Source organism: Dreissena polymorpha, chromosome 8, assembly GCF_020536995.1.
Source record: "Dreissena polymorpha isolate Duluth1 chromosome 8, UMN_Dpol_1.0, whole genome shotgun sequence".
NCBI classification, from domain to species: Eukaryota; Metazoa; Mollusca; class Bivalvia; order Myida; family Dreissenidae; genus Dreissena; species Dreissena polymorpha.
Genome location: NC_068362.1, coordinates 7870984 through 7882162, shown reverse-complemented (window position 1 = coordinate 7882162; position 11179 = coordinate 7870984). Strand labels below are relative to the sequence as shown.

General features: G+C 35.4%; 1 protein-coding gene across 1 annotated transcript; it reads left to right on the top strand.

Moving 5' to 3' along the window:
• Positions 1 to 269: 269 nt before the first annotated feature.
• Positions 270 to 8493, top strand: LOC127842266 (mucin-2-like). Its single transcript, XM_052371692.1, has 4 exons — positions 270 to 434; positions 1257 to 1468; positions 3444 to 3607; positions 7163 to 8493. The coding sequence occupies exons 1-4, from the start codon at positions 270 to 272 to the stop codon at positions 8491 to 8493; spliced, it is 1872 nt and encodes a 623-aa protein (XP_052227652.1).
• The last annotated feature ends 2686 nt before the right edge of the window (positions 8494 to 11179 follow it).

Sequence of the window (11179 nt, the reverse complement as noted above, 5' to 3'; positions counted from 1 at the left end):
AAGTCGTCTGTTGTTGTTTGTGTTGGAAATATTAGTGATAATACAATATCGATGATTAATTTAGGCTTAAAATGATTGTACTTTCCCAGTTTAAGAAACTTGAAAAATCTCTTAACAATAGTATTGCATAATATTGCATCTAGAATGTTTGTAGAGAGAACATGTTTTCTCGGTAAATATGACACTAAGGTGTGTAAGTGTCATGTTGACGGAACATAACATCAGCGAAGCTATCTGTGACACAGTAAATTATTTTATTTTTAGGAACAATGAAAATCGGCATCGTTATTGCCCTGACCACGGCTGTCATGCTGATGGAACTTCACACCTGCGCAGCTCAGTGTGTGCCACAAGAATGGACTGATGGATGTAGCCATGTCCCCGACTTGGATTTCGAACATGACTGTAACCAACACGACGTATGCTACGGATGTGTGAGTCTTGATCTGCACTGATTTTCGTTACTTTGTATGCAGTTTTCAATTTAGTTTTATTTTTCAGTTTTAGTTTTTTAGTATTAGAAATATTGACCCCAATTTTAACCATTTTGTAACATTTTGTTTTGTGTGGTGTTGAATATATACGTTATCCCGTATTGTTTGGCCTATTAGCTAATAAAACTTTTTCATTAAGTCGACTTTATTCATTATGGTGAGCTCACGAATCGAAGTAGTACGTTAAAAGAAGCTCTTACTCATCCAATGCAGTGTTAGACTTCATGGTAACTGAATGATTCTTAGAACGCTTTCTTATTGTCCATGTTTACTCCATCATAACGCTTTTGTTTATGGATTAAGAGTTCCGTTGTATTATATTTTAAATAATTGTTCAATTGATTATTTCAATCGTGCTTTTAACATCAATCCTCGTAAAAACAGAGCACTTAGTATAGTGTTATTGTTAAAAGTGAAGTGTTTCTTAAGTAATGGTTGTATTGTATTAAGAAACAGATCCTGGATCCAATACATTTTAAAGATCTCCACAGCTGGTGTTTAAAGCGAGTACATATGATTTTACTGAAAACAACAAAGTTCAAGATATGTAAAATGCTAACTTTTACAAAAATAGAATGATAATTCAGATGAAGTGTTAGAAGAAAATCAATGAAATTATAGTTTTATAAAATATCAATTAATTTTCGCGTAGGTTTGAAAACTCATAGACATCCCCACTATTCTGTGCAGATTTGTTCATTAGACACATTGACACACAAGTTTGGTGACTAACAACATGAATGTACATTTTTTTCGCCACAGGGCTTCAAGCTTGGTGTATCACGCGAGAACTGTGATGACCGTTTTGTTGACAACATGAAAAACACGTGCGAAAAAGAATATGGTTGGTACAACCCTTGGCGATACGGGTGCATGTCGCTTGCTGTAGTTTACTACAAAGCGGTTCGGGCATTTTCAGAGGGTGCTTACCAGGTTCCGTCCAAGTGGTTTAGCGATGCACCATGGGTTCCCGCGTGTGTGTGATGATAAAAAGTAAATTGTGTGCATGCTTTAGGATTAACAAAATAAAAAAATATTTTCATCTTGCATGTGTAGAGCTGATTTTGTTCCATAACCATGTAATACTTAATTGTCTTATACCAAACATTATTGTTTGCATTTCCATTTTGTCAAATACTTATTTGATAGTAAACTTACTATGTCCTATTTTCATGAATTACCCAATTAAATGCCACTAAATAATACTGTGTTTGAAAGCAGACGTGCTATGGTCTACAACCATTTAGAAATACGCCTAATATAACTCAATTTATTTGATAGCATACATAAACATATCATTTATTCTTTAAGATGCTTACTAGTTATTCCTGCTAAATGTTTGCATGCGTTGTATTACTCTTCCACACTTCTACTGTGACTATAAAACATGTCTTTGTATAACCAATCTGAATAAACATATAATCACCGTGAAGTGTGCTAATCAATTCGTCTGATAGCAAGTGTTTTGTGTTTTTGCATTAATCACCTAGTCAAATACCGCTGACGTTGTCTGACAGAAAACGTGGTAAGTTGTGTATTAAAAACACACCCCACTTATGGTTTGGTGATATCAACAACGTAATGCTTCAACTGTATACACAGTTTATACCAGCACGTAATATTTAGACACTGCAAATGAAAATACAAGAACTATCTTTAAAAGGGCATAATGCGTGATATTGGTTAGTGATTGGTTAGTGATTGTGGACTACATATCGTCATGAAAACTCGTATCTATTCAAAGTAATTGGTCGTTTTCGAGAAAATTGTGCTTATCCTTCGGTCTCGCCCCGATATGGTTTTCAACAGAACAGTATATTTCGTGTCGGGTCAGTCACTAACCCTATATATATGTAATAATAATAATAAAAAGTAACTTATTACTATCATCATGAAAATATACTGAAACAGAAGTGTTCAGAAGATGAAACATCGAATGTGCTACAAATTACAACTTTCTGATATTAAGAGTAATAGTACATCACATTTGACAACGTATGCACATATTTGTTAGAATTCTTTCGTTCCTGAGCACACGACATGTTCTTGTTTTCTGGTTAAATCCCCTTCGCACGTTTGCAATCAAGGACTATATGTTTGCCCTCCTTTCGTCAGCAAACCTCGATCTTGCGGTAAATAAATACATTAACAACACTTTGGTGAAACTGTGTACATTACTTAGCTTCTTTTGTTTCGTAAATAAAGAGCATTCAAAATAGTATGTTTCAGTGCAGCGTGTGGGAGTTAATGTCTTGTCTGTGACAAAGCTCCAGTATTTTCTGCCATGAGCTGTTTCTGAATAACTATTGTATGGAATGACATAAAATTTAATATTTTTAGTATCATTTTGTGTTGGTACACATAGAAGTTTTGTTGATTCAGTTCTAGTTGTATGACCATTAAATTGATTGAAATTGAGAATGTTGTTTGTCTGCGCTGTTGTATGGAATTTAATGTGATTACAATTAAATGTGTATCATCATTCTTCTGTGGTTCTTGCATAAGTTTCGTAAGGATGATTAGGTTTGTTCAGAGTTGTACCCTTACTTGATTGCAACTAAAGGATATATTTTCATTTTAGCGGAGAATATTAAATCGTCAAGTTTGCTGGTGTTTGTGGAGTTCCATGTTTGCCCTATTAACATAAAATATATGAATACATGGGACAATATTTTTGTTAAAAATAATATTTAATGTTTTTGAGTCAAATGTGTATCTAATGATTTTATTTCAACCGATATCAAAAGCAATTAGTCGTAGGGATACAGTAGAACATTTCTTCCGTGTATAACTGAGTATTGTCAGGCTAATATTCCTATCCATGTGCGGAATAAGTCATGTATGCAAATGGTATGGTTGACTTCATACAATATATATAATGTTTATTTTTAAGGATAATGACGCCAAACACACCAGTCGATCAACTATGTAGTGGTTGAATGATCACAGAGTGAAGACCATGCCTGCACCAGCATTGAGTCCGGACCTGAATCTTATAGAGAATGTTTGGGCAACATTGAAGGATTATTTAAAGCGACAAGTGAAGCCCAGAACAAAGGCTCAACTTTTCCATGGAATAACAGAGTTTTGGAACAATCTAACAGCAGAAGACTGTGCAAAATACATAGACCATATTCACAGAGTCTTACCACATGTTGTTCTAAATGACGGTGGACCATCAGGATTTAAGTGAGGTGGATCATTAAAAAATCAAGGACTCCAACAAAATGCATATACAGTGTATCTGTGACCAATGTTGTACTGACTAGTTTACTGACATTTAGGTTTGCTTTAATATATCCTTGTTAATATTGAAACTTGTTATTTCTACCAGAGTTTGTCTGTCAGGGAAGACTGTTTTTAGAATGATGAAACTTAAAGAATGATTAAACTATTTACTGAGAGTTTATCTACATTTTGTTGGAATGAACGAACGCCATACTTAAACTAGCGTGTAAAAGATTAAAACATTAACAAATATTCAGGTATTTTTTTGCTTTTGCAAAATACATGTAACACATATATTTTTTTCCAATTTTATGAATAAAATAAATAAATAATTCATTTACAAATAATAATGCATGAAACCCATGGCATATACTGTTCATATCGCTTTGTGTCTAAAAGATTATAATAAATTTGTTACAAATTTGAATAAAAACATTTGTAATTGAAAGCAAATATATATTTCTAATGCCTTTGTTTTCATTCAAATCAGATAACAAATGGAGTTAATTGAGAATGGTAAGCTGTTGCTAAAGCCCTTCTTTAAAAGTGTTCCGCTGTTGGAGACATATGCCCCCAGAATATGCCCTTGACCTAATGACCTAAAAATCAATAGGGGTCATCTGCCAGCCATGATCAATGTACCTATAAAGTTTCATGATTCTGGACCTAAGCTTTCTTGAATTATCATCCTGAAACCATTTGGTGGACGGACCGACCGACCAACATGTGCAACATTCAACATTCAGGCCTCAATATTAACCTAAAATTCGTTGTCTTTCTGTGCTGCAAGTTATTTCGTATTATATTGCTGAATTACAAACATAGAGACTTGACACACCTTCAATAGCACAATCCATTAAAGCCACTGACCTTGAAATGTAATACTTTGAATAGTAAATTAAAGTATAAATAAGAAACATATTTTATCTATGCAAATTAGAATATATTTGGTGTTTACAAGGTAGAAAACCGCCACTTTTACGCTTTAAAACTTAAAAATAATCGCGTTTGTCGAAATGGACGTAATATCTAGAAATCTTCCTGTCGGATGTAAATGCGTTACCGTTTAAAAAATAATAAATTTCTTGCTTACATGTACTAGGCTATAAATTAATTTTATCAATCTAAATTAGAATATGTGGTGGTAGAAATCCGTCCGTTTGCGCTTAAACTTAAAAATAATCGCCTCTGTTGAAATGTTTGTATATAAAATATATAAACAAAAACTAGGCTAGAGTTTTAATGACATTTTTGCAAAGTTTCAAATTGCATCTTTATGTTTTGATTAATGTGTACGTCATTTCAAGGTGAGTGGTTTTAACATCTTAGTGTTAACTCTCCGTCATTGTCAGTGGAAAATTTAAACAAATGCTGCATTTAGTTCATAGTTAAGAATGCCTTTTCGAAAACCACCAGATGAAATAACTTTTTAGTAGAAGATAATTATGCCTCACACGATACAGAAAATAATAATTTCCAAAACATGTCGATTAACGTGATCGTTTTTTTTTGCTATATATCATAACAGACAAGTTATCTGAGCATATTGCATATTTATTTCTCTGGTGTAGTATCCATCAATAACAAACAAATGAAGCATAATATCGCATGCACAACATAGACATAAGAGAACAAATGGCAAAAGGTTTATATGCATATGTATGTTATTAAGCATTGCACTAACATGCCACAAAGGTTTCAGTGTAATTTGTCTAAACTTTGGTCTAGATCTAACTTTGGTCTAGATCTATAATAAATTTATAAAACAAACATAAAACCAGGATACAAGACAGACCATTATTTGATTGAAATAATCAATTACTATAATACAACACAAAGGACCTGGTTAGTTTAAACTTAACAATCTTTTAAATAAAGAGTATCAAAATCAAATTAAAGCCCCATAAATAATCATCAATCAACAATTTAATAAAATAAAGTTAACTTATTATTAATCAGAGTTCTTAAAAGCACTACCAACAATTTCAATTCTACAGGTTGTCTGGTAACATTAATGTTTGTAGATACAAATTTAGTTTTTTTATTTCCCGCAAATGCATCTATTTACGACACACGAACACTAACATGGTACAATGCAAGTGTTCCATATATATTATATTATACAAAGTATAGATGAGAAAATAAATGGCATGTTAGTAAGAGCAAGAGCTATACCCATGGAACAAATACCGAATACTTTGGAAATCTTAAAAAAAGACAATACCAAAGTAAAACCAACAGTTATCAATACATAACATAGAAGTAACATACATAAAGCCTATAATAAACGTACAAAAAACACTTATACTTAAACCTTTATAGAAAGAAAAAAAAACTGACCTATTACTCTTAATAATTCACATTTCTTTAACTTAAATATAAAAAGACTCAAATAAAATGAAAAAAACAAATGTGACGGATTGCTTACAGAATACGAGTGTTGAAACACATTGAAAGAGTTAACAATGAAAGCCCCGGTTCAAACAGTTTGTTTCCAGAATTTAACAAAATATTTTGGTGTGTTAGATTTACATGGAATGCTGGAATGCTTAATTCGTTCACAGAACTGATAAACACAGCTATTCCACTAGTACAAAGTACTTTTAACAACAACACATATTGTTTAAGAATAGTTAGATTCTCATTGAATCGCTCTATTCATTATATAAACTGATAATGAGTTCCCATAGTTTCTTCCTTACTTCTTTTTCTGATAACTTCTTTTATTTTTTAATCCACTGTTGATAGCTGCGGCAATATACCTGACGCATTTTCCAACTCCAGAAAACGCCTGTTGTGCTCCATTTAAAATCAGCAATTTTATCCTTGGCGACAATGCTTTTCTTGTACCTTTTCCATTAAATGAGCTATCAATCATTTCTTCATTTGAATACTAAAGTTGAGCTAAGTCCCACACAAATCTTGAAACATTCCCGTCATGTTGAGAAATCAAACTATCCAAAATTTCAGGATGAAGCATAACTGGAGCATTGTTTGAAACAGACTTAATGTCATGATATGACCTTATTAACACTGAACGTTGCTCGAATCTTGACCTCAGAGGGACCCTATTAGAATCAGATACAACCCTATCACCACCAAAATCATCATCCGTATCATCATCATACACAATAAATGCAATAATTCCCTATCCCTTTCACCATATCCAACATGCTGGGAAATCCTATCACTTACATTATCAAAGAGACGACTATTACTTACAACATCTAGATCAGCTAAACCGCATCCTGACCTGACGCCCCATCGAATATCATCATTAATCTCACAATTTCCAAAAGAATTAACATCCATACAAACTGCATCACCTCCAACAAAAAAATCATCCTGACCATCCATGACATGGACTACAGCTAAATCCTGACCAACCACACCACCTCCTAAAGATATAAAATTTTCACCTACAACTCCACCTCCTGCAGACAAACCATCTCTACCTACAACTCCACCTCCTGCAGACAAACCATTTCTACCTACAACTCCACCTCCTGCAGACAAACCAACTCTTCCGACAACTCCACCTCCTGCAGACAAACCATCTCTTCCTACAACTCCACCTCCTACAGACAAACCATCTCTACCTACAACTCCACCTCATGCAGACAAACCATTTCTACCTACAACTCCACCTCCTGCAGAAAAACCATCTCTGCCTACAACTCCCCTTTCTGTAGACAAACCGTCTCTGCCTGCAAATCCCCCTACTGCAGAAAAACCATCTCTACCTACAACTCCCCTTTCAGTTGACAAAGCATCTCTTCCTACAACTCCACCTCCTGCAGACAAACCATCATTTCCTACAACTCCACTTCCTGCAGACAAACCATTTTTACCTACAACTCCACCTCCTGCAGACAAACTATCTCTACCTACAACTCCACTTCCTGCAGACAAACCATTTCTTCCTACAACTCCACCTCCTGCAGACAAACCATTTCTTCCTACAACTCCACCTCCTGCAGACAAACCATCTCTTCCTACAACTCCACTTCCTGCAGACAAACCATTTCTACCTACAACTCCACCTCCTGCAGGCAAAACATCTCTGCCTACAACTCCACTTCCCGCAGACATACCATTTCTACCTACAACTACATCTCCTGCAGATAAACCATCTCTTCCTACAACTCCGCCTCCTGCAGACAAACCATTTCTACCTACAACGCCACTTCCTGCAGACAAACCATTTCTACCTACCACTGCACCTTCTGCAGACAAAACATTTCTACCTACAACTGCACATTCTGCAGATAAACCATCTCTTCCTACAACTCCACTTCCTGCAGACAAACCATCTCTTTCTACAACTCCACCTCCTGCAGACAAACCATTTCTACCTACAACTCCACTTTCTGAAGACAAACCAGTTCAACCTACAACTGCACCTTCTGCAGACAAACCATTTCTACCTACAACCGCACCTTCTGCAGATAAACCATTTCTACCTACAAAACCACATCCTACAGAAAAAAACACCTGTACCTACAACAACACCTTCTATGGACATACCATCGCGACCTACAACACCACCCCCTACAGAAAAAACACCTGTACCTTCAACACCACCTTCTGTGGACATACCATCTCAAACAACAACACCGCCTTCTATGGACATACCATCTCGACCTTCAACCGCATCTACTACAGACAATCTATCACGACTAGCTACCCCACCTTCTACAGACAAACTATAACGATCTACAACCCCACCTGTTATAGACAAACCATCACGACTTACAAACCCACCTGCTAGAAGAGACAAACTATCACGACATGCAACCCCACCTTCTACACAAAAACTTCTATGACCTTCAACCCCACCTGCCTCAGACACGCTTGCATGACCTACAAGACTGCAAGCAATAGATCAATCAGAATATTTCAGTTTGTTAAAGACATTTTACTTCTGCGATGGTTCATCCACGTCCACACATGTTTAGATGTCTTCTAGTTCATGACAAGAAATGTATGGAAAGTCCAACATGTTCTCTTCAATCGCCTCTGCAATGTAGGTGGTTAGGGTTTCTGTTTTTTGTAATGAATTTCTGGGGTACGGTACAATTTGAGTTCAAAATCTGCACAATCTTGTGTCCGGTAACTTTTTAAATTTTAGTAATTTTGAAGATGGCTTTTTAAAGGCTGTACATGTTCTCCAAGTGGCTGTTTTTTGAACTTCGATGGATGAACCTGTTGGTAAAAAGGTTCTTCGGGAGCGTACATCTCTATTGATATCCTTTAAGATAATAAATATGATAATGAATACGATAATAAATTATTTCATATAAATTGAGAGTTTAGAACACTATTTAGGTGATTATGATCCCTGCTCCATTTGTGCTGATTTTGAATGCCTCATTCCGGCATATGCTATGTTCATAAACCTTTCCCTTTTGATATTTGTACATACTGTTTTTGATACTTATTAGGGTGTCCGGTTCGTAATCTTCACCGTTCATCTTATTAACTCTGAAGTAGAAACTTCTCAAAAATGCGTTGAGCTGAACTGCAGGAATATACTCCAGATTCCGAGTTTCTGTTGGCAGTATTTTTCTTAACCAACGAGTGCAAATTCTCTCATCCGATTTGTTTTACTTACAGTACCTATTGCCTTTCGGCCTTCAACAACATCTGAAATGTCCTCGTTCATCAGCATTTTACTGAAATACAACATAAGCAAAGCGCTTTCGAATAAACTGACGCATTAATTTTATCTATTGTACTGTAAACGTATAGAAATTCGTCTGTATGAAATTTCGTGGTTTAATAAAAAACAACTTATTCGTTGAAACGTAATTTCGTGGACTTCACATTTTTGGGGAAGACTAACCGTCATAATAATTAAACTTTTATTGAAACAAGAAGAGTAATAACGAAGCATAATCTGCTTATCTGTGTTGACAGCAAGACTTGAGGTAAATGTGCACTGAAACATGAAAGTGTTGCCGATAATTGTCGATAAGAGCAATAAGAAAGACAAAGCGGCGCACTTGTGGGTCCCCGCTCGCTAATTGCCATCAATGTTGTTTTGACAATATTTGCAATTCTCAGCGCAATCGAACCCCTAGTAGTAAAAATTGAGTAATAAGGTCCCCAATATGCACGTGTGAAAACCGTTATGTCTCTTTTAACTTTAATTTGCACCAATTGACATATTTGACAAATCTGCAAACTATTAATTTGACGTCGTCAAGTAAAAGAGAACAATCGTTGATGTACGGTTTAAATACCGTGCCTGATTTAAAAAGTGTTATTACCCAAACACTAATCAAGAAAACAACATATAGTATTAACTAGCATAGCTCAATCAAATCTCTTTTAGAATGATTGGAAACGGGAACAGTTCAGACATGTCCAACTACTATAGCACGATTGCAAGACATGACATTCGGAAATGACCGATTTCGAATTACAAATGTATAAATAATCGTTGGTACTTGAATTCGTGGTTCAGCGGACCAACGAAATCCACGATAATTCGTACCACACAAAATGTAATGGTTTTACAGTATCTAAGAGAATCTATACTAAGGATTACTTCATCCAATCATTTGACATGGAATAACACATCTCAAACATAACAAAACGGGCCAACAATACACGAGGCTTCCTGAGACGCAGCCTCAGATACTGACCCCAAAGCTGCCGTCAAACAGCATACCAAGCGCTCATCCGTTCTAAAATGGAGTATGGGGGTGTAGTGTGGGACTAGCTAGGCGACATAGACACGCTTGAGCGAGTACAGCGATCTGCAACTTGCTTTATCACTAAGGGTTACAAATCCACAAAAGATGGATGCGTATCAGCACTACAAGAGAGGCGACGCCACCAGAGATTGACATTCTTGTACAAGGTAGTTCAAGGGCACGTTCCGGCTATCAATATTGATCACTATTTTCGTCGATTAAGACCGAATTTCACTATTATGGCTAATAAGTTTGAAGACTACATGCATCAAAATGTAATGTTAAAATCAGTGAACTATAAATCTAAGTTATTTCATACACTTCACAATAACAGTGATAATTTTAAATTCCATTTTGACTGGAATTAACGCAGTGAAAGCACTGTTAACTCAACAAATATTGAATGTTTAAGGCCGCAATATCGGTAAGAACGGGACATTTGCATAGCTCATATTAACTTCATACGCACTACCCATTGAATAAAAGAAAAACTTGGTCACTTAAATGTATTGGATCGTTTCAGATTGCATCTATGTTACATTACACTAATTCAGATTCTCTAATGGTCCAATTATAAAATTGATAACTTGTAAAGCATTTTTCGTGCCTTTTCGACGTATCAATTTTACCGAACGTGGTATCATTTTAAAGATGGATATGCCCTTATCCAATAAGTGCAATCAAAAACATACCGTCTCGGAATTTCTAAGAAATTAATTCGCTGTCGAATGCAACCACCATAGAAAACAGTGTTTC

Excerpts from the sequence above, each read along its gene's own strand:
- LOC127842266 (XM_052371692.1), top strand. The coding sequence starts at position 270 with ATGAAAATCGGCATCGTTATTGCCCTGACCACGGCTGTCATGCTGATG. Across the intron at positions 435-1,256 it reads ACGACGTATGCTACGGATGT|GGCTTCAAGCTTGGTGTATC; the intron begins GTGAGTCTTGAT and ends TTTTCGCCACAG. Across the intron at positions 3,608-7,162 it reads CAATCTAACAGCAGAAGACT|ACAAACCATCTCTACCTACA; the intron begins GTGCAAAATACA and ends CACCTCCTGCAG.